The 23,867-nt window shown below is 39.0% G+C and overlaps 1 protein-coding gene across 1 annotated transcript in view; it reads right to left on the bottom strand.

Annotated features, from left to right (window-relative positions):
* The window catches only part of CD109 (CD109 molecule), a 109,088-nt gene that overhangs the window by 43,150 nt on the left and 42,071 nt on the right, over positions 1-23,867 (bottom strand). Inside the window, exons 4-14 of the mRNA XM_065401363.1 lie at positions 20,191-20,421; positions 19,948-20,073; positions 12,297-12,336; positions 11,191-11,275; positions 8,159-8,255; positions 6,008-6,146; positions 5,494-5,603; positions 4,139-4,378; positions 2,449-2,550; positions 2,288-2,350; positions 1,335-1,511 (exon numbers count right to left, since the gene is read on the bottom strand). Of these exons, the coding sequence (XP_065257435.1) occupies positions 1,335-1,511; positions 2,288-2,350; positions 2,449-2,550; positions 4,139-4,378; positions 5,494-5,603; positions 6,008-6,146; positions 8,159-8,255; positions 11,191-11,275; positions 12,297-12,336; positions 19,948-20,073; positions 20,191-20,421 (1,410 nt within the window). The remainder of the gene's footprint in view (positions 1-1,334; positions 1,512-2,287; positions 2,351-2,448; positions 2,551-4,138; positions 4,379-5,493; positions 5,604-6,007; positions 6,147-8,158; positions 8,256-11,190; positions 11,276-12,296; positions 12,337-19,947; positions 20,074-20,190; positions 20,422-23,867) is intronic.

Raw genomic sequence — 23,867 nt, 5'->3', positions numbered from 1 at the left:
GATCAATTATTTCATTATATCCCATTGGTTTCCAAATCTGAAGTTTTCAGTGGCTCAAATCATGAGGCTAATATTTAATTCCCATTAATTCATCTTCCCAATTTTCCATTATCTCTGTATTTAAGATTCCCTGGTTTTCTCATCTTTAAATTGCACTTTAATCACATACTTATATTTTGGCCTGTTCCCACAAACCCATGCTCACAAGACTAGTCCTTACTCAAAGGTTTGCAAGAACAGGCCCTATCTCTGTAACATAAAGTATACTGTAATCTTCACTAGGAGCCGAATACAGCACCACTGAAGTCAATGGAAAGACTCCCATTGACTTCAATGGAGCTGGATAAGGCCCTATATGCTTTCTTGTTACAAATATCTTCTCCTGTTTCTGATCTTAAACTTCTGAGTTTTAGCTCTCAGCTATGTTATCTTTATTGATTGTTATTGAACTTTTAAAAACACAGATATGCAACAAACCTACATTTGTTCCCCATGTAGGTACTTACAGATTGTAATTAAGTCACCCCTAAACCTTCTTTTTGTAAGCTAAATATATTGAGCTCCTATGAGGCATGTTTTCTAATCTTTTAATCATTCCCATAGCTCTTCTCTGCCCCTCTACAACATCCTTCTTGAATTCTGGACAACAGAACTGGATGCAGTATTCCAGAAGTGGTTGCACCAATGCCAAATACAGAGGTACAATATCCTCCCTACTCCTACTCGAGTTTCCCCCGTTCGTGCATCCAAGGATCACATTACCCCTTTTAGCCATAATACGTTTGACTCTATTGAACAGGAGAAAAAATTCTACTGGCCAACCTTGTCCCAGATGCCACTTCTGTATTGCCACAAAGAGAACTGGCAGTACTCATGGAGGGAGGGGTAAACAGTCCCTCTATGTAGCCTCTCCACAGTTTGGTTCCTCTCCACACAGCAGAAACGTGTTCATTCCAGTGTGTTTTCTGCCTTCCAGATTCATATCACAACTGGGAGTATTGCTCCTCTGAGAGGACAACACTTGTATTTTCTGAGTAGGGCCCTTCTGGATCTTTCTCTAGTCCAGTTCTGGGGGAATCACAGTTGAAGAAACTCTCTCCTGGTTTTCTATGATACCAGTATCTTCCCAATGTCTCCTCAAACAGTCTTTCACATAGGGCCTGAACCAACTGCCAATGAAGTCAGTGCGAGTCTTTCCACTGAATTCAGTGAGCTTTGAATCAGGCCTACATTGAGGAGGATTTTTATATCTGCAAATCTTCCATTCTGAACTATTACTTAGTATGTAAGACATATAAAGAAAGTCATTGCAAACTCAGTCTTTGATTTACTACCTTGTTTTCAAGAACAGGCTGAATAGACAGAGTCAGGGCATCATTTACAACTTCCCCATTCTCATCAATATAAAAGATACTTATACACGCCACAGGAGCCCAGGAATTTTCTGGTTTTAAAGTGAACGTTGTCAAAACCTCTGTGCCTACAGCCACTATCTGTTCTTTAGCTACCACCTGAAAGGGAAAATAAAATGTCCAAGTTATAATAAGATACTAACTGTATTACAATCACAAATCAACACCATTCTTCACTTCAGTGCCGAGAAAGCTCACCAAATATACATTTCAGACCTCCAATCCCAACAAAACCAATGAAAGACCATACTTAACATTCCTGTTATTCCTAAGACATAAAAAACAAGGAGAACCACCAGACTTCCAAACTGTTAATTTTTTTTTAAAAAAAGCAGCCTTCTCTTACAATATAAAAAAGAAAAAATAGATTTGTGCCCTATTTCAGGTCAAATGTGAGATTCTAAGGTCACACTCGGTCAGCTTGCTGTTAATAGAAATCTATGCATCTAACAGCAAGCATCTTGATCATCAGAGGTTAGAATGTGCTGTGATCCCATGTGGATTCTTGGGGTGGAGGGGTTGGAAATGCATCCCTGCCCAGTAGATGAGCACAATCTAATTGGTGAGAGCTGGCACTGCTGCTAAGGCTCATCAGCTAACAGAGCTGGCCTGACATAGAGGGGAACACACTCCTCCCTTTAAAAGAATGGCAGAGCGGCCTCTCCCATACAGCTCCAAGGGGACAGACAGTGGGACTCCCTCTGAGTAAGGACTGAGCAAATACAAAGTAAGGATTGGATCCACTGTTTTTACCGAGCAAATCAATAATAATCAAATCTCTTAAATATTTAATCACATTTTTTTTACTCATTTGACTTTATCTCAGGTTGGTAACAATCACCTCAAGTCATACACATGTAAAATTGGTACGTTACCAAATAACTGATCTCCTTTATTAGCTTGTTGCTTGCAACACTCAGCTCGAAAGGAATCCCAACCTAGAGAAATATGATGATAGGGCTAAATAGGTGTCCATGATGAATACCTGACAGTAATGTTTTATTGGCAAGTATAGCTTCATATGAACATGTGTTACCTTTACATCTTGTCTTGGTTTTTTTATCTGGAGGTAAGTCATGCTGGGGGAGTTGAATACACCGTGAACTGCTATGTTAGTTTCACTATCAAGGAAACTAGCCTGTAAGACAATACAAAAAAGGCTGTTGCTAGAATTATAAAAATCTATTTAATGCTTGCGTATATGCTATCATTACATATTGTATGAAACAGACTAAAAATGTTATATACATTATATACATATGGTTTCAACATAGTTCGGGTGGCCAGATTATCCAAGTGAAAAAAACAAGACATGCGGCATGGGGATGGGTGAGTTCATGGTGAAGAGCGTGCGCAGGAAGGTACACCTGGGACTGGTTTGGCAGATTAGAGAGAGGGCATGAAGGTGCCTCTTCCCTTTCTGTAGCAGCTCAGCAGAACTTGGCGCAGCTCTGAAGCAAGTTTACAAAACCGGGAAAGATTTTTCGATAACCTTACTGCAAGCCTGGAACAACCTTAAGAAACTGGGAGATTCCTGATTTTCGGGGACAACCGACCTGAAGTGGTGAGAAGGAGAAAGTGCCAACATGAGACTGGCCTGAGATGCATTGATCCATGATCCCCATATGTGCGGTCATTCTCATCAGTCCAGCTGCCCACAGGCTCTGACCAGGCGGTCAGGTTTTGCAAGGGGGTTACATAACACCATTTTTTTTCCCCACCAAAACTGCAGGGACCCTAGGAAGGCCCTTGAAAAAGGACATTCAGGGCCATGTGGTTGCCATTCTCATAGTACTCATGTATGGCATGTCACGTAAAGCAATTAAGCAGTGATTAGTTTTCAGATTTTTTTAAAGCACTATCATTAATAACATTAGTAATTCCTTGGTTGGTCATATCTCCCATTAGTTTATATCAACTACAGTTATTCTCATTGTGGTCTGTTTCTATTCAGTTCTACTAGTATAAAATCCAGAGTAACTCTACTGAAGCCAATAGAATTATTCTAGATTTACACTGGTATGATTTAGAGCAGAACCTGGCCCCATGAATTTCATCTAGAAACAGCAACAGCTGGTGAGATAGCTCTAACTCAAACCAGGTACAATCACAATTTTCCAAAGATCTCAGAATCTTGTCACTACTCATGGCCTTGACCTGAATATTAATCCCACTTCTTATTTTAACACCCTGTTCTCCCTTTCCCTCAGAGGGGATAGCATTCACTGTGCCATTCATCAAGTGAGCTATGCAAACAAACAGACAGGGAATCACCCCCTGAAGTACAACTAGAGTTATACCTTCCCTCTTCTTCCTCTAGGGCTAATCACCAATATCTTCAAGCTCCCACATGAGGACCAGAATTCTGACAGCACAGACGAGTGGATAAGGCACTAGCCTGCACCACAGAAGACCTGGCTTCTATTTCTGGTTCTGCCACTGACCTAGTGTGTGACACTGGGTGAGCCATTTCACCTTTCTGTGCCTCTGTTTCCTTTCCCATCCATTGTCTGTCTTGTATACTTAGTGTCAGGCAGTCTCTCTCGCTGTGTAGGTGGTGTCTAGGACAAAGGCCTAGATACTACTGTAATACAAATAATAAATAATTGCTCCCCACACCAGCTGTTGCATAAGTCAGAGGCAATGTACTGTTGAAAAGCCACTACAGTCTCATTCTTTGAATTGTGCTGGATTAATGCTTTGAGTTTTCATGATGTAAATAATACCTTAATGAGCAGACTCATCGTATTAGTCAGAACCGGGACCTCAAGGTGAATGATTCCATTTTCTGGGACAGTATAATTTAGGATATGCACTGTCTCATTTCTCTGCTGCACAGCTCCATTTTCGTACACAGAGAATACAGCATGGTGAGGAACTGTGTCTGACTGTTCTGCAGTGACTGTGACAAAATTTTCTCTCTCTTCGGCCGTCAGCTGATTTTTGTCAAAACGTGTTACTTTTAGCTAATAACAAAAAACAAGGAAGTGTTCATAAGACAGGCCACAACATAAATCCAGGATTCACAAGATGTAACCATACGTTCGTTTTTATGACACGATTATATTTTTAAAACAGCAGTTATCTTCAGGTTTGTAATACACCTCTACCCCGATATAACGCTGTCCTCGGGAGCCAAAAAATCTTACCGTGTTATAGGTGAAACCACGTTATATCAAACTTGCTTTGATCCACTGGAGTGTGCAGTCCCGCCCTCCCCCCCCCCCCCCCCCGGAGCGCTGATTTACCGCGTTATATCCGAATTCGTGTTATATAGGGTCGCGTTATATCGGCGTAGAAGTATGTCTATCAGGACACCTCAACTCCCTAAGTCAAATTCCAGGTCTGAAACTTCACATAGGGAGTGTCCGGAGAAGAGCAACAAAAAATGATAAAAGGTTTGGAAAACCTGACATGAGGAAAGGTTAAAAAACTGTCATAGAGTAGAAACCCTTTTATCTGTCTAGAATTGGGAACATGAGATTTAGTTAAATGACAGGGGTTTAGATAAAAGGAAAAACACAGAGGACATAACCCAATTTCAAAAACCAGAGGTTTTTATATAAGGCGGTGTTTGGATAAACAAGTTTTATAGGATTCTATAAAACAGCTAAGTAATAAGCTAAGTAATAAGCGTATGTTAGTAAAAGCGCGAGATTCATTAGCTAACAGAGTTATTTAAAAAATCCAGACTAGCTATAGAGTGTTCTGACTGAACAGAAATATGGTATCAAAATGGAAAATAATCAGCCCTGATGCAAATCCTAAAGACCCTGTGAAAAATCTCTTTTCCTCCAGAGCCTTCACCAACCATCTCCAAATCTATCCCATGTACCTGAGCCAATATCCATTCTACAACATTTCCTATTATTTTATAATTTTCTAGTGCAAATGACACTCATGCTAAAATTGCTGGCACAAATAGAATGAAATAAGAGGTGTCCTTAGAATAAATTTGTAAATTCCCCCTAACCCTCAGCAGACATTTTTAGCTAAGCAGAACCATAAAAGGAACACTGATTATTTTTCTTACACAAGAACTATCTTGATGAACAAACCATAATTAAATAGAAGAACTTACAGTAGCTGTGAAGTTCAGAGAAGGCTTTAGAGTTCTAGCATAGTCAGAAAAGTCAATGATGTAGTCATTCTGCTTTGGAAAGACAGTGGTGCTTGCATTCTGAGTGATTCCTGTTGGAGTAATCATGAGTGTTCAGAAGACATGATTTCATGTATAATCCTTTTGAAAGGCTTCTCTTAGCTCTTCACGATACTGAGGAAACTCTCTTGTATTTCAAACATTAATTCCAATCACCCCCATTTCTGCTGTTGTCACTATCCTTCCCACTGGGGACTCCAGTGCCCTGACAATCCAGGCATACGCACTGGTACCCTGTCCCTCAGCGCCAGATCCCTGAGGCTGCACAGTGCTTCCATGAGTTACACTGCTCCACTCCACACATTTGCCATCCTCCCTATTCTCTCCCGTGATTTGAAGGGTACAGCTTTTTGAGCCCTTCTGCATATAAACAAACTGCTAAGATATGGCTCGATCGTTTGTTTTCTATAGCAACAGCATATTGTAAGTAACATACCTGTAAGTGATTCTGTAACTACAGCTATAATTTCTGTTGGCCCTCTGTAAACTATATCACGCTGATACCGTGCATGTTGGACAGTAGTTAAGTTTTCAAACTCTGCGTAATTAAAAGTGAAGTTCACAGATCCATTTATCTATAACGAGAAAACAAAGATCTTAATTTGTTTGACTGGATTTTTTCCAATGGAGTCATCAAAACTCAAAGCACTTAAAATCAGGACAACTTTTTTTATCCATTATTTCTAGTTAAATCGGATAGTTCCCTCAATAAAAAACTACAATTACAGTTCATGAATTAAGATATTAATACTTTGTTTTGGTAATCATCATTCTTGTTTACTATCATTCTATCATCAATAACAGTCTTTTAACTGTAAGCAACAATAGGGTCTGATCCTGGCAAATTTTGATTTTTTATTATGAATATTCATTATCTATACACTGCCAGAATATTAGTGCATGGTGTTCTATAGTGAAATACAAGTCCCTACCCAAGAAGCTTAGAAGTGGAGCATATGATCCTGTAAAAGGATGTGGTTAATTCTCCATCACTTGAAGTCTTTAAATCAAGATTGGATGTCTTTCTAAAATATATGACCTAGCTCAGCCGCAAGATATGGGCTTAATGCAAGAATTACTAGGTCAAATACTTGTCCTATGTTATACAAGAGGTCAGACTAGATTACCATAATGGTCCCTTCTTGCCTTAAAATCTATGAATAAAGTACTGAGCACCTACTGAGACATAGCATAGTGAGAGATTATAGTAAACAAAAAGTGAGCAGAGATGACCAGTATGACAAAGGTTACAATGGTGAAAGACTGAAATATGCTTACTAGTTATTAATATCTGTATGATGGTAGTACCCAGCTATAAGATTATGGCTGGGGCCCCAATGTGCTGGCTGTTGCACATAACGTAATTGACACAAGATACATACATCTTGTTAGTCCCATATAAGGGTGAGGGTGTTTCTGTTGGCTTTTTCTTTTCAATATATTGAATGCATTAAAATGTTGGGAGAAAAACAGGCAGGTATGGAGACCAGCAATGGAAGAGTAACAGGAAGAAGTGAGTTTAGATGAAAGGTGTGAAGGAGAATGTGGGTGATTGGCTCAGAGTCAGGGAAGATGCTTTAAGTACAGAGGGTGATATGAAAAAAGGCCTGGAGTGGCTTATGGGAAGAGAACAGGAGAATCAACAAAGAGCAGTGTGTGAGCAACACAATAGGAGGCAACAGAAGAAAATATTCCCAATGGGGATAGAACAAGGAGTAATTGTGGCACCTTAGAGACTAACAAATTTATTTGATCATAAACTTTTGTGGGCTAAAACCCACTTCATCGGATGCATTCAGTGGAAAATACAGTAGGAAGATATATATACGCACACAGAGGACATGAAAAAATGGGTGTTGCCATACTAGCTATAACAATCAATGGACACAAAACAGACGTCAAGAATTATAACGTTCAAAAACCGGTCAGAGAACACTTCAACCACCCTGGTCACTCAATTACAGACCTCAAAGTCGCAATACTCCAACAAAAAAACTTCAAAAACAGACTCCAACGAGAAACTGCAGAATCAGAATTAATTTGCAAACTGGACACCATTAAATTAGGCTTGAATAAAGACTGGGAGTGGATGGGTCATTACACAAAATAAACCTATTTCCCCATGCTAATTTTTCCCCCTACTGTTACTCACACCTTCTTGTCAACTGTTGATAATTAGGATGGCCCATTTCCACTACAGAAGCTTTTTTTTTTCTCCTGCTGATAATAGCCCACTTTAATTGATTACTCTCGTTATAGTTAGTATGGCAACACCCATTTTATCATGTCCTCTGTGCATATATATTTTCCTACTGTATTTTTCCACTGCATGCATCCGATAAAGTGGGTTTTAGCCCACGAAAGTTTATGATCAAATAAATTTGTTTGCCTCTAAGGTGCCACAAGTACTCCTCATTCTTTTTGCTGATACAGACTAACACGGCTACCACTCTGAAATGGGGATAGAATGTGTGTTTATAATTGTTGATGAGGGTTTATTCCAATAGTTCATCTTGGCAGTGAAGTGGATGCAGAAGCAAAGTTCTTACATTCATAAAGACTCTACAAATTGTCAACAAAGACTCACCTCCAATGTTTTAGTAACATTTCTCTTGCTCCCCCAATGGGACACAGGAATGCAAGTGACTGTTACACTTCCTCTCACTGGCTTTCCATAAGTATACCTGAAACATGACAAGAGAGATCATATGAATCATTATCACATGGCTTTGGATTTCTGAAAAATTTACAAGACTGAAGAATAAATAAAAAATGTATCTGATGGCATTAAATAAAACTATGGCACATTTGTACTTTGAAATGATGAGAAGCTTTTAAAGCTGGCATCAGTTGAAATTCATCAAGGGCATGAGCCCACAAATTGTGGGTGGGGAATGTGCACAGAAGTGGAAAGTGCTGCTCTTTTCCCCCACAGCCACTTGGAAGTCCATTATTATTATAAAACACTGTTCATCCATAGCAAGGTGCTGTACAATCCGAGAACAATCAATATCAAAATAACTACAGAAAAACAATAATTGGTCGGACTTTTTACATTTTATCATTTCATAATAATTATGACATTGACTCACAAGAAATAAGAAAATGTCAAACTTTTAAAATGCTATTGAACAAAATGTGACTGTTGCACAATTTTAGTGCAGTAGAGTTTAAAGGCTGTGAGGGAGGAACTTGTGTGCCCTTTGAGGATTGCACTAATCTTACCAGATGGAGCTAACACAGACCAGGAGACCCCAATTTATTCAGACCTAATTTTTAAAAGATGCCTGGAAGAGTAACCATAATGTAATACATTGATCTAGCATTCTTCCCAAAAAAAATCCCCAGGCATCCTACAATGCAAACATAATTAAAAACAGTAAACAAATATTTTCAATTTTAATCTGAAAGCTAGAACAAATTCAGGTTTTTGAATGTCATTGGGAAGCTTAGTCCAATTATTGTGAAGCACAGATACTAAACTGCTTTGCCGCAAATGCTTCCAGATTATGTTTAAGGAAAACCAATAGCTCATCAGACTCAGACCTCAAACAACAGCAAGGGAAATTAAAAAAAGCAACTCAAAGAGTGACTCTGGACCAATATTGTTAGTAAGCCTGCAAGTAAGCACTTTAAGTACTGTACAATCAATATGGAATTACACTGGCAACTGTTACAGAGATTTTAAAACAGAGACGCTGGAAAAATATCATCAAATATCTTAGTTCCAGGAAAAACTTTCACAACACCATTCTGCAGCAACTGCAGTCTTTTAGAGGACAGGCTGGAAGACCTAAAAATACGAGTTAGCCTTAATTATAGCTGATTAATGTAAGATTTTGTCATGATTATTTTTAGTAAAAGTCACGGACAGGTCACAAGAAATAAACAAAAATTCACGGAAGCTATGCCCTGTCTGTGACTTTTGCTGCTGCAGCTCCCTGGTTTCCCCCACCACCATGGTGGCTGGGAGCTGTGGGGTTCCCCCTTCGCCCATGGCAGCTGGAAGCTGCTGGGGGGGGGGGCCTCTGCCCACAGCAGCTGGGAGCTGCAGAGTGAACGTATTTCCCAAAGAGAAAACGGGACACCCCGACCCACTTGCCCAAAGCATCCCCCCACGAGACTGTCACCCATGGCTGGAACCCTGAGGAGGGCCCCCTCAGGAGTCTGTTCCTGTCGCTGGAACATTGCAGGGGGCCCCCTGTCGCTGCTGTAGCCTGCCACTGGAGCCATGCCAGGGCTGGCTGCCAGCTCCAGAGTCCCGCAGCTCCTGGGGCTGAAGCAGAGAATTTCATGGAGGTCTCTGGAAGTCACGGATTCCGTGACTTCCATGACGTCCGTGACATAAACACAGCCTTCGCTAATCAGTCCTAGAAATGACAAAGTCATTGGGCAACATCCCTGTGTCTTTCATAACTCAATCTGGTAATATTACAAACATGATAAAAAGAAACACTGACAAATCTGAAGATAGTGTAAATCTCAATGCTTTTTTATCCAAAGGCAGTATACTTGAATTATCATAAAAATATCACTGGGGGTAAGCCAGGCCCAGTATACAGCTAGGACCAATAAAACTTCAGAACTGCAAGGAATTCAAATTCACAGAATCCTATGACATCCAAACCTTATTGCCTTGCAACCATCAGTCATAACTGTAACCATTCTATCAGTTAAGTAAACCTACATACATAACACTGAACCCCAACTCACACTGGCAAATTTTAGACACCAAAGTATCTTTGCCATCTATCTTATGGGTTTCTAAGTCCACTCAGCTCCGTAGTATGCGAGTGCCTTCCATGTAACATAGACTGGCAACAGCAAAGTCCCTTGTAAACTTCATGGACTCTCTAGTTCATCTGCCTTTGGGGATTGCAGAAAGCTCTGTTTGGGATGTTTTGGTATGAGGGTTTTTGAGAGGGATGGGAGGACTAGATCTTATTTTCACTCCCACAGCCCAGTGACACTATCACAGATCATTGAAAGAGCCTGTCACAGTGCATAACTGTCCTGGGCTGCCCAACAGTGCACTGTGCACTGTGACAGATTTAAAATAATGAACAACAACAACAAACACTGCTAAACGCTCTGAAGTAAATGAAAGAGAATCAGCTGCAATTAACAAAACTTTATAAACCTTTAACAGTGACAATACTTAGCACTAATGTAGCAACATGCGTCTAAGAATTTCAAAATGCTTTACAAATGTTAATTACATTTCAGTTCTTCCCTGATCACTTGCAATTTCAGTTCTCTTGAAATCCAGACTGAACTGTTTCAAATAAAATGGAGCTATACATGAATATTATTCCTTCTTTAATCTCCTTTTCCCACCACCTTTGGAGAAGTAATCTGCCATTTTTAAAAGTAGGTTGGTTCTAAATTCTAAATTCTCTGGTCATACACCATGTTTGTGCCACACTAAGCACACTCTCATGTTCAATAAATAATAATATCTAAATTAGAAATGGGATGAAACACTCATTTGTCACCTTTTAAAATCCATATTATGATTGATTTATAACTTTGTAACTATTTTATAAGATAAAGTAACATGAATATATATGAATTATATTAATCCAGTGAGAGAGTTGTGTAAATTTATGATTTACTTACTTTGCAGTGACAATACCAGTAAAGTCCTTGTCTTTCAAAGGATAATATAATGATGTTGTTAGAGTAACTTCAAATTTTGGTAACACTACAAAAAAATCAAAAGCTAACATTAAAACATGTCAGAAGTATTAAATCCATACTCAGGAAAGCAAGTATCAGTCTTAAGTAATAGGGGTATTTCACTGTAATGATGATGGATTCTCCCACCACTCTGATGGACGAGTGATTTCATTGTAATACAGATTGCATTACTACAGCTTCCTAAAGGACATCAGGTAGGACACATTTGTTGAACCAAAACTGGTGTGCATCTAAGGCTGATCCTGCACCGACAACGACACACAGACTGCTGCACTCATACAGAGCAAACTGACTTTGATGAGACTCCAAGCAGACACAGAGGTCCATTTGTGCAGAGACACTTGCAGGACTAATATATCATTCCTTTCTCTCTCAGGTCAGACCTGAAAAAGCAAAACTACTCAATCAATTCAGTCTTTACAGTACTATCAGTGAACTTAAAAGACTACACAGATGATGGGGTTTCATTTGCTCTAGTTCAGTTCACACTGATCATCATTTCAAAGTTAAGAATGCCTCCTCGGGGCATATTAGTAGTGACTTCAGTTGGAGTTATTGCCTTCGTTCACAGCACAGAGCAGGTATTGTCCATTCAGATAAGCAGGGAACATCCCGCACAATCTATATCCTCTAATTGCTGTTGCTGAGATACTGGCAAACCGAAGTCCTCACTGTTTTTTCTACCACTTTTCTAGTTTTATCCAAAATATCATTGATTAAACTGCTAAATGACATCCTAATCCTGCAAGTTGTGGGTCAGTCTTAGAGAGGTAGGAGATGCAAGTGAGGTTTCATGTCCACTCCAAGAGTTTAATGCCAGATATTGATACCTGAAGAATCGAATGACCCTCTTCCACAGGAATCAATTTGAAGTATGGGAATTATTGTGAAGTGCACTTAAAAAAGACACCCATCAACGTAGTATTTGAACTCCGTTGTCATCTTGACACAATATAACACTTTCCCATTCCCAGAAAAGAAGGATTACAATTTTCTGTGTCTGAGTGCACACGGAACTCACTTACCATATTCCATCACAGTAAATCTTTGATAATGAGTTTGATCCTATAGAAAAACAGAACAAGGTATATAAAATTGTGCTTAGATTATTTGGTTCATTATATCTACTCTGGCCCAGTCCCACACTCATTTAAGTCAAAAGAAAGCAAGTTTTCAGCCTACAAGTTAAGTTATAGTCATTGAAATTATGTCATTTTAAATAATGATATAACAAAGAACCAAATATTGATTTATAATGTCAGTGAAGATAAGTATTATTTATTTATTTACCACAGAGAGACCACCAGTCAAGGATCACAAGATCCATTACACTAGACCAGGGATCGGCAACTTTTGTCACCCAGCTCGCCAGGGAAAGCCCCCGGGCGGGTCGGGCCGGTTTGTTTACCTGCCACGTCGGCAGGTTTGGCCGATCGCGGCTCCCACTGGCCACAGTTCACCGCTCCAGGCCAATGGGGGCTGTGGGAAGCAGCGGCCAGCACATCCCTCGGCCAGCGCCGCTTCCCGCAGTCCCCATTGGCCTGGAGCGGCAAACCGCGGCCAGTGGGAGCCACGATCGGCCGAACCTGCCGACATGGCAGGTAAACAAACCAGGCCGGCCCACCAGGGGGCTTACCCTGGCAGGCCGCGTGTCAAAGGTTGCCAATCCCTGCACTAGACGCTGTAAATACACATAATGAAAAGATGATCCCTGCCCCAAAGAGTTTATAAGACAAGACAGCAGAGGTACACAAGTAATCTCAAAGTTCTTCATTAACTCAGTAAATCTGAGCCTTGTATTTCTGTTAGCCTTGTGTATCCTGAACTGCTTAGTTCCCTTAATAAATAATAATAGTTAGCTCTTGTATAGCACTGTTCATATTTTAGATCGCAAAGCGCTTTACAAAGTAGACCAGTACCATTTTATATCTCCACTGGCTTCAATGGAGATACACTTCTACCTCGATATAACACTGTCCTCGGGAGCCAAAAAATCTTACCGCGTTATATTGAACTTGCTTTGATCCACCAGAGTGCGCAGCCCCGCTCCTCCGGAGCACTGCTTTACCGCGTTATATCCGAATTCGTGTTATATCGAGGTAGAGGTGTACATCAGGGCTGAACTTAGCTCAATTACTTTTGGCTATTGGATTAAAACAAATGGATGGAAGAACTAAGTTTTCTATAGAATATAGAAAATTGCTTCTTTGTATTTCCCGTCTTTCTAATTCCTGATTTTCTCCAGGATCACAGTTTTAAAAAGTAACCCTTATGTGGCACATTTAGCTATGTGACTGTAATGTTTCCGTTTTCTGTGCACTGCACTTTTAAACTTCTGTTCTGGTATTCAGAATTCAAAAGCCATTTTTGTTCTCAGAGACTAGGGCAGACTGTCCAAAGAGACACACAGTCTGTGCTCTCCCTCTGAGACTTTACTTTTGATTTCTTTTATTCTATTGTTCTCTTAATCTAAAATGAAAGTCATTGTGGCTGATAGTACAATGTCTGTTGCATCCTTGTGCACATAACCCTTGATGGAACTTTTACGCTTTTAGCATTGTTACACTAAAAGACACTGCCAACATTGCAATGGTCTAACTGCTGATTTACTGGTGGTGACTTACAATCTATAAAGTTCAGGATGACCTGCAAATAAACACGTGGAATAACATGATTAAACTTTCCTTCAAAGCAGATGCATTATTCACTCATATTTCTGTTTGCTCCTTTCTAAACCATATGGGATACATTAATGAGCATTCTTTGGTGATAAACAACAGATCAATTAAAGAAACATTAAAACAATTGCTAAGTTAATATGTCTTGGATCTTGGATCTCACTGATCCGTTAGGCTTACCAGAGCCAATAAACAGATGCTATTGTGGAAAAGAGGCTTAAAACATGATGTGTGAAATGAAATATTCCTAATTTGTCTTATCTGAAGCAAAAGTATACCAAGAAGCCATTGGTTAATATACAATTGTAATGCCAGAGTTCATCTGAAAATGTAAAACAAATGTACGTATTTGTTCTGTCCAACTAATTGTCCAAGGCTTGGCTTTGATGGCTTTGAAGTAAGATTTCAAGAGAATGTTGTTGCCTTATATGAAATCTCATGAGTCAGTCTCAAAGATTCTGAAGCTTAGTGGGAGTTGGAGCCTATCTGAATGGATTCCACAGCACTTGTCATTTGGTGGAATCTAGAAAGGAAGGTCAGATCTGGACTGAATGGAGCAGTGGTCCCAACAGCTATATGAGTTCCTGCATTCATCCAGAAGTAGTTTAAATCTTCATTGCCTGATGGAATATGGGAGAAGATACTGGGCCACAACGGAGTGGCCGCCCCAAAAGTCTCAAACGCTAAGTAGGGCAGGGGAGGGGAGAATTAAAAGGCTCACCGCCAACAGTTTACAGGACTCCATGTGGAAAGTCTGGGCTGGGCTGAGGTGGAAGGGTGACCAAAGGAGTTTCCAGCTCTCAATATGGAGGATGGAGGAGGCCTGATTTAAAGGTCTTACACCCCTCCTGCTTAATAGATTCCAGGTGAAATCATGTTATCTTATTGTTAATTTCTTTGTTATTAAAGCCAAGCCCCAGCAAGGAGCAAGCTTCTGATGTATCTTTATATATAAATACTTACTTTTCCTAGCGAGTTATTCTAGCACAAGGTAAACTCAGATTGTCTGAATTCTGAGCAATCAATCTTATGTTCAGAGCAATGATCAGTGGAATAGCTGCCTTATACCTTACTAACACTCCATGTAAGTTTGAAAAGGTACTATCACAGCCTACAATTTCCACCGTATTAGCTATCTTAAAGAAATGATAGATACTGCATTTTACTGTATGCCCGATGCTATGTTTATTAAAGGCTTAAACCTATTCTAGGAATTAAATTAAATTTTACACATAAACAGTACATTTTGCTGAGATAAGCATTAGCAGTTCACTGCTTTTATAGCCGGGAAAGGGGAGGTATTTTCCTTCTTGAAATAAGTTTTCTGTGCATTCCATTGCCCGGGACTGAAAGAGTTATTTGTCCCTGCTAGCAGCAGAAGACATAGATTAAACTGAGTTTAGAGCTTTTGGCAGCAATTTCTTTAAGTTGACAACTTCCCTGGCAATATCAAAAAGTCACAGATTCATAGAATCATGGAATGAAAAAGACCCTACTAGGTCATCTAGTCCATCCGTCTGTCAAAGCAGGATTGTTCCCTAGTGTGCATTTACTAGTGATTTGTCCAATCTAGTTTTAAATATGCCATGCAAAGGCACTTCCATCACTTTCCTTAGGAGACTATTTCATAAACTAATAAAACTTACTGTCAGGAAATTTTCCTCATAATCACATACATTTTCTCTTAATCTCACTACCTTACTCCTAGCTAAAACACCTTCAACTATGCTAAATAATTCCTATTCCTTTTTGATGTTTATGCCCTTTAAATATATCTTACTTAGTAATGCTAGTATAATCTTTCTTTCCAACCCCAAACCTACTGACTAAAGGATTCCATCCAGCCCACTAGGGATATTTTTAACTCTTCTTTGAATTCCTTCACATTTAATTTTTTTCTAGTAATCAGATGTACAAAAATAAATACAATATTCCAGGTGTACACTCAGCATGACTACAGAGAGAAATTATTACTTCTGACCCAAAACTGCTTGCTTTGTGCATGCAACCCAAAACTGCATTGGCTTTTTTTTTTCCCCTACCATACCATATTGCAGGCTCATATCTTGTAAATTGTTCAGGGCATCTCTTTTGACATATATTTATAGTGTGCCTAGAACAATGGGGCCTTGGACTCTAGGCACTACTATAATACAAATAAATAACAAACAGTCATAGTAATGACGCACTACCAACTGTCATCCCTACTTCTCAGCATTACAGCTTTCCAGGTTTTTTCCTTCTTCATTGCATAGCTGTGTTTTGCTGGAAAACATGCAAGCTGATACATATTGGGAAATATAATTCAAAGTTGAATTCCATTTTGTTATTCTCTGCCTGCAGTAGGCTGGCAGTGTTAGCAAGGAATGACCTGGCTAAAGAGAGGTTAAATAAATTAGAGCTGACTGCTGCAGCTGATGCTAGCGTACCTGATATAAGGGTACACCCCTCAGATAGAGGAAGCTAGGGAATGGAGGAGATCTGTTTAGTGGTAAGGTATTCTCTATGGAACCCTAAGGAAAAGCTTCAGGCTGGAAGGGTTTCCTGTAAGTACTGTGGGTTAAATCCTGGCTCCTCTGAAATCAATGGGAGTTTTGACACTGATTTCAATGGTGTCAGGAATTCACTCTGCATGTTGTGCACTAGACAGTAATAGTGGTGACTTTACTTTGAGATTGTAGTAGTTGTGTTAAACCAGACTCATTCCCCTGATCATCCTAGCTGCTCTTGTTCCAGTTTAAACTCATCTTTCTTGAATATGGGTGCCCAGAATTGTACACAGTATTCCAAACAAGGTCTTACCAGTGCCTTGTACAATGGCATTAATGCTTCTCTAGCTCTACCGGAAATACCTCACCTGATACATCCTAGTATCACATTTGCCTTTTTCACAGCCACATCACACTGGTGGCCCGTAGTCATCCTGTGATCAACCCACACACCCTGGTCTCTCTTCCCCTCTGCCAATTCCAACTGATGAGCCCCCGGCTTGTGGCAGAAATTATTATTATTAGATCCTAAGTGCATTACTTTGCATTTTTGTACTATTGAATTTCACCCCATTTCTGTCACTCCAGTCTTCAAGGTCACCCAGGTCTTCCAGTATAATATTCTGATCCTCCTCTGTACTGATGATGCTTCCCAACTGTGTATCGTCAGCAAACTTCATTAGCACACTCCTACTTTTTGTGCCATGGTCTTTAATAAAAATATTGACTCAGATTGGTCCCAAGACCAATCCTTGAGGAACTCCACTAGTAACCTACCTCCAATGTGATAATTCACCTTTCAGCACAACCCGTTGCCTTGTCCCCTTTAGCCAGTTCCTTATTCACCTTACAATGCTTGTACTGATCCCCATCTTCCCTAATTTAATTAATAATTTCCCATGTGGTATTGTGTCAAATGCTTTACTGAAGTCCAAGTATATTAAATCTACTGCATCCAATTCCCTTATCTAAAAAAATTAGTTATTTTCTCAAAGAAGGAAATCAGGTTAACCTGACATGATCTACCTCTGGTAAACCCATGTTGCACTACATCGCCTTTACCATTTACCTCTCTGAATTTAATTATTCATTCCTTCACAATTTGTTCTAAAACCTTGCATACTGCTGAGGTCAGACTAATGGCTCTGTAATTGCCCAGGTCACTTTTCTTCTCTTTCTTAAATATAGGTACGACGTTAGTTATTCTTCAGTCATATGGTGCTACCCATGAACAGATAGATTTATTAAAAATCCTCGCTATCAAACTAGCAATCTTACGTGCCAGTTCTTTCGGTATTCTGGGATAGAAATTACTCAACCCCCCAATTTGAGCGCATTGAACTGAAAGTTTTTCTTCCACCTCGGATGTGCTAATTTCCATTTCTAGACACCCATTCCATCAGCTGTACTGCCAAGGAAAAGTATTCATCTAGGTTTGGGGCCATACCTAGACTATCTTTTATCTCCTTCCCATCTACACTGCCCAATTGCCCATCCTCATCCTTCCGTATTCTCTTTTTATTTACATAACTAAAAAAACTACTATTTATTTTAATTTCCTTGGCAAGAGTTAATTCAGCTTGACTTTTAGCATTTTTCACTTTATTCCTACATTTTCTAACCTACACAATGTAGCTTTTTTGCGGATCAACCCCTTTTTCCATTCTTCATAGGTGCTTTGCTTACTCCTGTTAATATTTTTTTGAGGTGATTATTCATCCAACTGGGTATGCAGCCTTTCTCTACAAATTTACTCTTGTTGCTGGAGGTGCAAATTTCAGATAGTTTTTGTATAACTGATTTGAAGAAATTCCAAGCTTCCTCCACATTTAAGTCCTTGAGCTCTTCAGTCTAGTTGATTTCTTTAACTAATTTATTTAATTTTCCAAAGTCTGCCCTTTAGAAATCAAAAACCATAATTAACTAACTGGTTTTGATTATCCTTCCATTTAATTTAAACTGAATCATTTAATTGAAATCAAAAATTTCCATGGGAACATATTGATTTTGACAAAATTTCATTAAAAAAAAATAGAAACTAAGCATTTTGAATATGGTTGAAATGTTCTGTTTTGACCTTATTGGAATGGAATGTTTCAACTTTAACAAACACTTCATTTTGATTTTGTTTCGAAACAAAATTTCATCAGAATTGACAGGTTCCCACAGAAGGTCAGTTTCAGTAAAACAGCATTTTCCACAAAAAAACATTTTGGTGAAAAATTTTTAGTCAGCATTATAAGGAAATGAATACAGAATACTACAAATTTGTATATTGTTTCCCCCCTGTGGGAATAGAATGTATACTTAAAATTTTGTCTCTGCTGAGAAGGAGAAATAACGCTAAAGCCCTGCATTAGTGCAAAGAACATCATAGCACTTTTCTGTTGCAATGCCTAAAGCATGCAGGTTTCAGTGATGCTTAGTGCTTTTACCCTAGTTTTGTATTAAGGCTTTTTCTTGGTTTTACTGACATCTAGTGGGCAACATTTTTTTAAAAGTCCACTTCTTTTGCATTGCAATTGACTATCCAGCATTTATCTAGACTGAGTGAATTTAGAGTAACATTTTATGATTTTGTAAAGAATCATTTTTTGTTTTTATTATAATTATAAAGTATATATTCTCTTAAAGGTGTACTGTAGAAGCTCCCAATCCTGCACTGGAAGCTGCTAGGGGATGAACTCCTGCAGCATACAGAGTCCTATTAATAGGGCCTTATGAAAATCAACATTTCATGGACTGTACAGAAATATCGTAAACAGTTAGAAACTATTATAAATTACAACTTACCAACTAAACAAAGTTTAGTGATACATTTTGTGTTGCCTTATCATTGCTTTATTACTCACTTATTCGCTATTGTGCATAACTCAGTCATTTTTAATGGCTCTCCCAGTCACTAGTGTAAATTACTGAGGTTCTGCTGTAATAAAACTATCCAGCCCTTTTTAAAATTACAGCTCCAGTGCTTGAGTCTATGGCCTCTTGAGCCAGTGGCTGGCTGCATACCATGTTGATTTTTTGTAAACTTGCCTGTCATTAATAAATCTAAGTGTGCCTCTTCTCAAGACACCAGAACAGTCTGCTTGCAACCTCCCATGCCTTCTTTCTTTCATAAAGAAATATTTATAAAAACCTAACTAATTTTAAACATTTAAGTTGTAATGTTAACTGTCAAAACCAAAACTCAAAGCTCAGGATGAAATATGCACCTTAATTTAGAATGTTCAGAATTCTAGTTTGTTACGAAACCATATACTATTAAAACCTTTACCTAGGTTTTGTTAGTTTTCCCAGCCTATAGCCTCAGTCCTGCAATTAACTCTGTACAGGCAGACCCACACTGGCTTCAAGAGGGCTCAGCCTCATTGCAGGATCAGGGCTTATACTTGTTTTTCTTTTGTCTCATCATTGCAAACTTAGATTTCATTCTTAAACTGTGGAGAATTTCACTGTCTGGCAGGAGGAACTAACCTTCTATACAATTCAACAGTGTTAATACTCACATTGACTTGTACTTGTATGGACCAGTCTCCAAGTAGAGGGCTTGTTGATAATTGAAATCTTCTGGAAACCATACCCAAATCACCTTTCTCTGCCAACCACTGCTGAATCAAATTCCCTCGAGGGTCCTAAAGTAAAACCCATGCTGCATGTTAAATGTGAGCATACTCAGGAGCATGACTTGACTGGAAATTCAAATGTCAAGCTGATTTCAGTTTATTGCTAGATTTCTAATGTGTACTCACCCGGATGTATATGCTTAGAGAAGTTTTGAAAGGTTTGAGATCAGGATCAACAGTGACAATCCGAAACTTCACTTCTTGGCCTGGTTTATATAGAGACTTGTCAGTCTGGATGAAGACAGAGATACTCTTGTGCTCAAATAACAGGCTGGTGCTGTTAGAGAATAACAGCCGGCCCTCGGCATGGCCTTTCACCAGTAACTCATAACTGCCAGCCCTGCTGTTCAAAGGCAGCTGAAAGAAAAAGAGTATCTCTGTTACAGTCTCATGTACTGCAGTTTGTAAACGTGAAGGGAAAGCTTGTTTCATAAACACATGTCATGTGCACCCTGACACCTTTAGGAGCAAGTCAACTGATTTAGTTCACGAAAAGAGAAATATGTTTTCAATGTGAAAACTGTACCATTCTTGTGAATATGTACTTCTCTGAGAGGCCTCCTGTTTTCAGATAGTGCTTTGCTAGGTACATTTCCACCCAGCTAGTTTGGCCTTTAAATATGTCATTTTGGAGAAATCTGCAACAAATGGCTCATTCCAGGAGAAAGCAACCTCCTCAGTAAGTAGCTCTGCAGACCGCCTGGGATATGCAGCCACTTGGACTACGTCTGACTGCACAGAGGTACTTTTCCCTTGTGAGCAAAATCATGACGTGATGGTGATGAGCAGCCTACCATCATCCCCATCTCTGTGACCTTTCCTCCCCATACGAGATCCTTAGCTGTTTGGATGCAGAGTTGGTTGTTGGACTTCCATAACAAGCCAGCCTATTTCCTGAGTAGCTTGGCCTGTTATGGAACCAACATCCATAGTTTTCCATAGACATGCCCCAGCAGGATGAAGAAACATTGCACTTGGTAGCTAGGAGTCTGACTCTAAAAGTGTCATTCCTGCAATTTCTGGCTAGTTGTCTGAGAACTTGGATTCAAGTGTGCCTTTCTGAAACATTTTCATCTTATTCCTGCCTATAATCAGACTCACCAAAATGTAAGCAGGAGGGTTTCTATGTATGCACATATATAACTGGAGCACAGAGAAAAATGTATAGTTAAAGTTGCCTAAGCATTTCCATTTAACTTGCCCCACCCTCCTTTTTTTCAGTTCAGTTGCTTAGCAATTTCCGCAATTTTCACTTTGGGGGCTGAAATTTTCCTGACTTGCTCACTGGCTGCTAATGAATTTTCCTGGAAAGTTTGAACAAAAGGCCTGATAAGGAGAGTATGCAGGACTGGATGGGCGGGGGGTGGGGGGGGAAATTAGGCACTTAAATACCTTTGAGGAACTGAGCCATCCCTCTGGGAAGAGTGTCTTTCAGGGAAAATTGGGTTTGATTTGGCCATGTAACAGTGGCTTAAGATTTCGTAAGTAGCGCACACACTATAATTTTTCTAATAATACTTTTCTAAATAAATTATCTCCCCCCAATACTTTAAGGAAAAACAACTTACTTAAAATACTTTAAGGCCCAACTGGCTGCCATCATAGCTTTCTATGCGGGTCCAGTGCAGAAAACCTTTCAGCAGACCCTAACAGGTATGCAGGCCCTATGCAGGCCCTGAGTAGTGTAGAGAGTCAGGTGATACACAGGGGAGTTTCACCCTGAATGAGGCACTGGTACATAATAAGTGAGCCTGTGGAGTGGGTACTGTGGATCCTTGACCCATGCTAACCCAAATTCTGGTCGTGTTGTGCCATCAGATTTTTAAACAAAACACCCAGCTGATTTCTGCTAAAAAGAAAAACTGATGGTGTGACATGGCCTTCTGTTTGCAGTTAGAATGGTGTAAATCTGGAGTAAATCCTCTGAAATCAAATCAACTTAAACGCAATAGGTAGACATTTTTCAGTAAAACATAAAGGAAATTAAGCGCACACCCCAAACTGGTAATGAGAATTGCATCTGTTAATTCACCAGGCCCAGCACTGAAAAATATCGTACCATATTCTGTAAATAAACTCTCTCTTGCTTTTAAAATTTGTTTTAAGGTCAGACAAGTGGATGGAATTTCCAGAGTGGGAAAAATGCCATACAATGACTATACAGATTAAATCATATGTCTATACAGAATGTGTATCTATACGTGTATGCACACAGAAATCAATAAGAATTTTTATTCTCCTTTGTAAATTTTCTATTTATATAGGCAAGTGAAAAAAGTGAAAATCAGTAGTACAGCATGCAGGAAAATATCTTAAAATATACAGTAGAACCTCAGAGTTACGAACACCTCGGGAATGGAGGCTGTTCGTAACTCTGAAATGTTGGTAACTCTAAACAAAACATTATGGTTGTTCTTTCAAAAGTTTACTACTGAACATTGACTTAATACAGCTTTGAAACTTTACTATGCAGAAGAAAAATGCTGCTTTCCCCTGTTTTTTTTTTTTTTTTAGTAGTTTACATTTAACACAGTGCTGTACTGTATTTGCTTTCTCCCTCCCTCTCTCTCTCTCTCTCTCTCTCTCTCTGCTGCTGCTGCCTGATTATGTACTTCCGGTTCCAAATGAGGTGTGTGGTTGACTGGTCAGTTCGTAACTCTAGTGTTCGTAAGTCCGAGGTTCTACTGTCTTCTCTTTTCTCTCTCTAGTTATATCTTTTTGTTTCCTATTCCAAATGCACGTTTATCACAGAAACCAAGACCAACATTCAAATTAGGACTTACCAAACTAAATCTTTGAGGAGGAATGCCACACTAAACTTGGTGATTTTTTTTTAAACTGGAGTCTTTAGTAGAAACACTGCCAAGAACATATGATTCATGTTTTCTAAGCCTCTCACACTTCATGGCTAAATATTCTAGAAAATGTTAACTAAAGGGACACAGCCCCACTTATAACTTTTGTCAAAAAATTTGCTCAATATGTAAAAAAAAAAATAAGTTAAATTTATGAACATTTTAATATATTTAATGATATGCTATTAATTGTGGAAACAGGCAACATCCCCTATCAAAAAATCCAAGAAATATTAAGAGCATTCAAAACAACGGATAAAACAAATGAAGAACTTGCTGCTTTTGATCATAGCAATTGAAAACATTCCTAACAATTATTATATGAGCACACTTGCAAGGATTTGGTTTGATTTTTTTTACTGAAAAATCCACATTGATTATTTGCAGTTCTCAAATATATTTTTCATAGATTTTTATTATTATTAATAATGGCAGCCAAAATGGGCTATTCTATCACTTTTTGACTTCCTAATAATGCTAACATGTCCTGGGAAAAAAATCATTTTTTCTTCCTGTCACTACCCTGGCTATTTCATCCTTCTTGATGCTGATGTCAGAAGTTATCAGGCTTGTGAAATCAGCAATAGGGAAATGAGGCAGCATAACTGTTTTGCTAAAAGTAACTTGAATCCTTGCTTACATTTCTCAGCTGACAGAGACCACAAGCTCAGGAAGTCACTGCTAAAATAACGGTAGCCATTCACTCCAACTCCTCAGCCCCATAAAAAAATACTCTAAAAAGGGCATTTCCTGACCAAATAGGAGTTAGTCAACTCTTGAGTGGTGTCCAGTAGGAGCTTATTATGTGCTTTCCCACTTACACTCTCCATCTTTTTTTCATTACTCTCTCCTCCCCCAGCCATGACAAAAATAATTCTCGCTCACAATGGTATTCTTGTCCTCGCTTTCTTTTTCTTAACAATAACAGTAATAATAATAGTTGGACTA

This window comes from Emys orbicularis, chromosome 3, assembly GCF_028017835.1.
Source record: "Emys orbicularis isolate rEmyOrb1 chromosome 3, rEmyOrb1.hap1, whole genome shotgun sequence".
In the NCBI taxonomy this organism is placed as follows: domain Eukaryota; kingdom Metazoa; phylum Chordata; order Testudines; family Emydidae; genus Emys; species Emys orbicularis.
The sequence above is the reverse complement of the archived record's forward strand: the minus strand, read 5'-3'. Positions and strand labels throughout refer to the sequence as shown.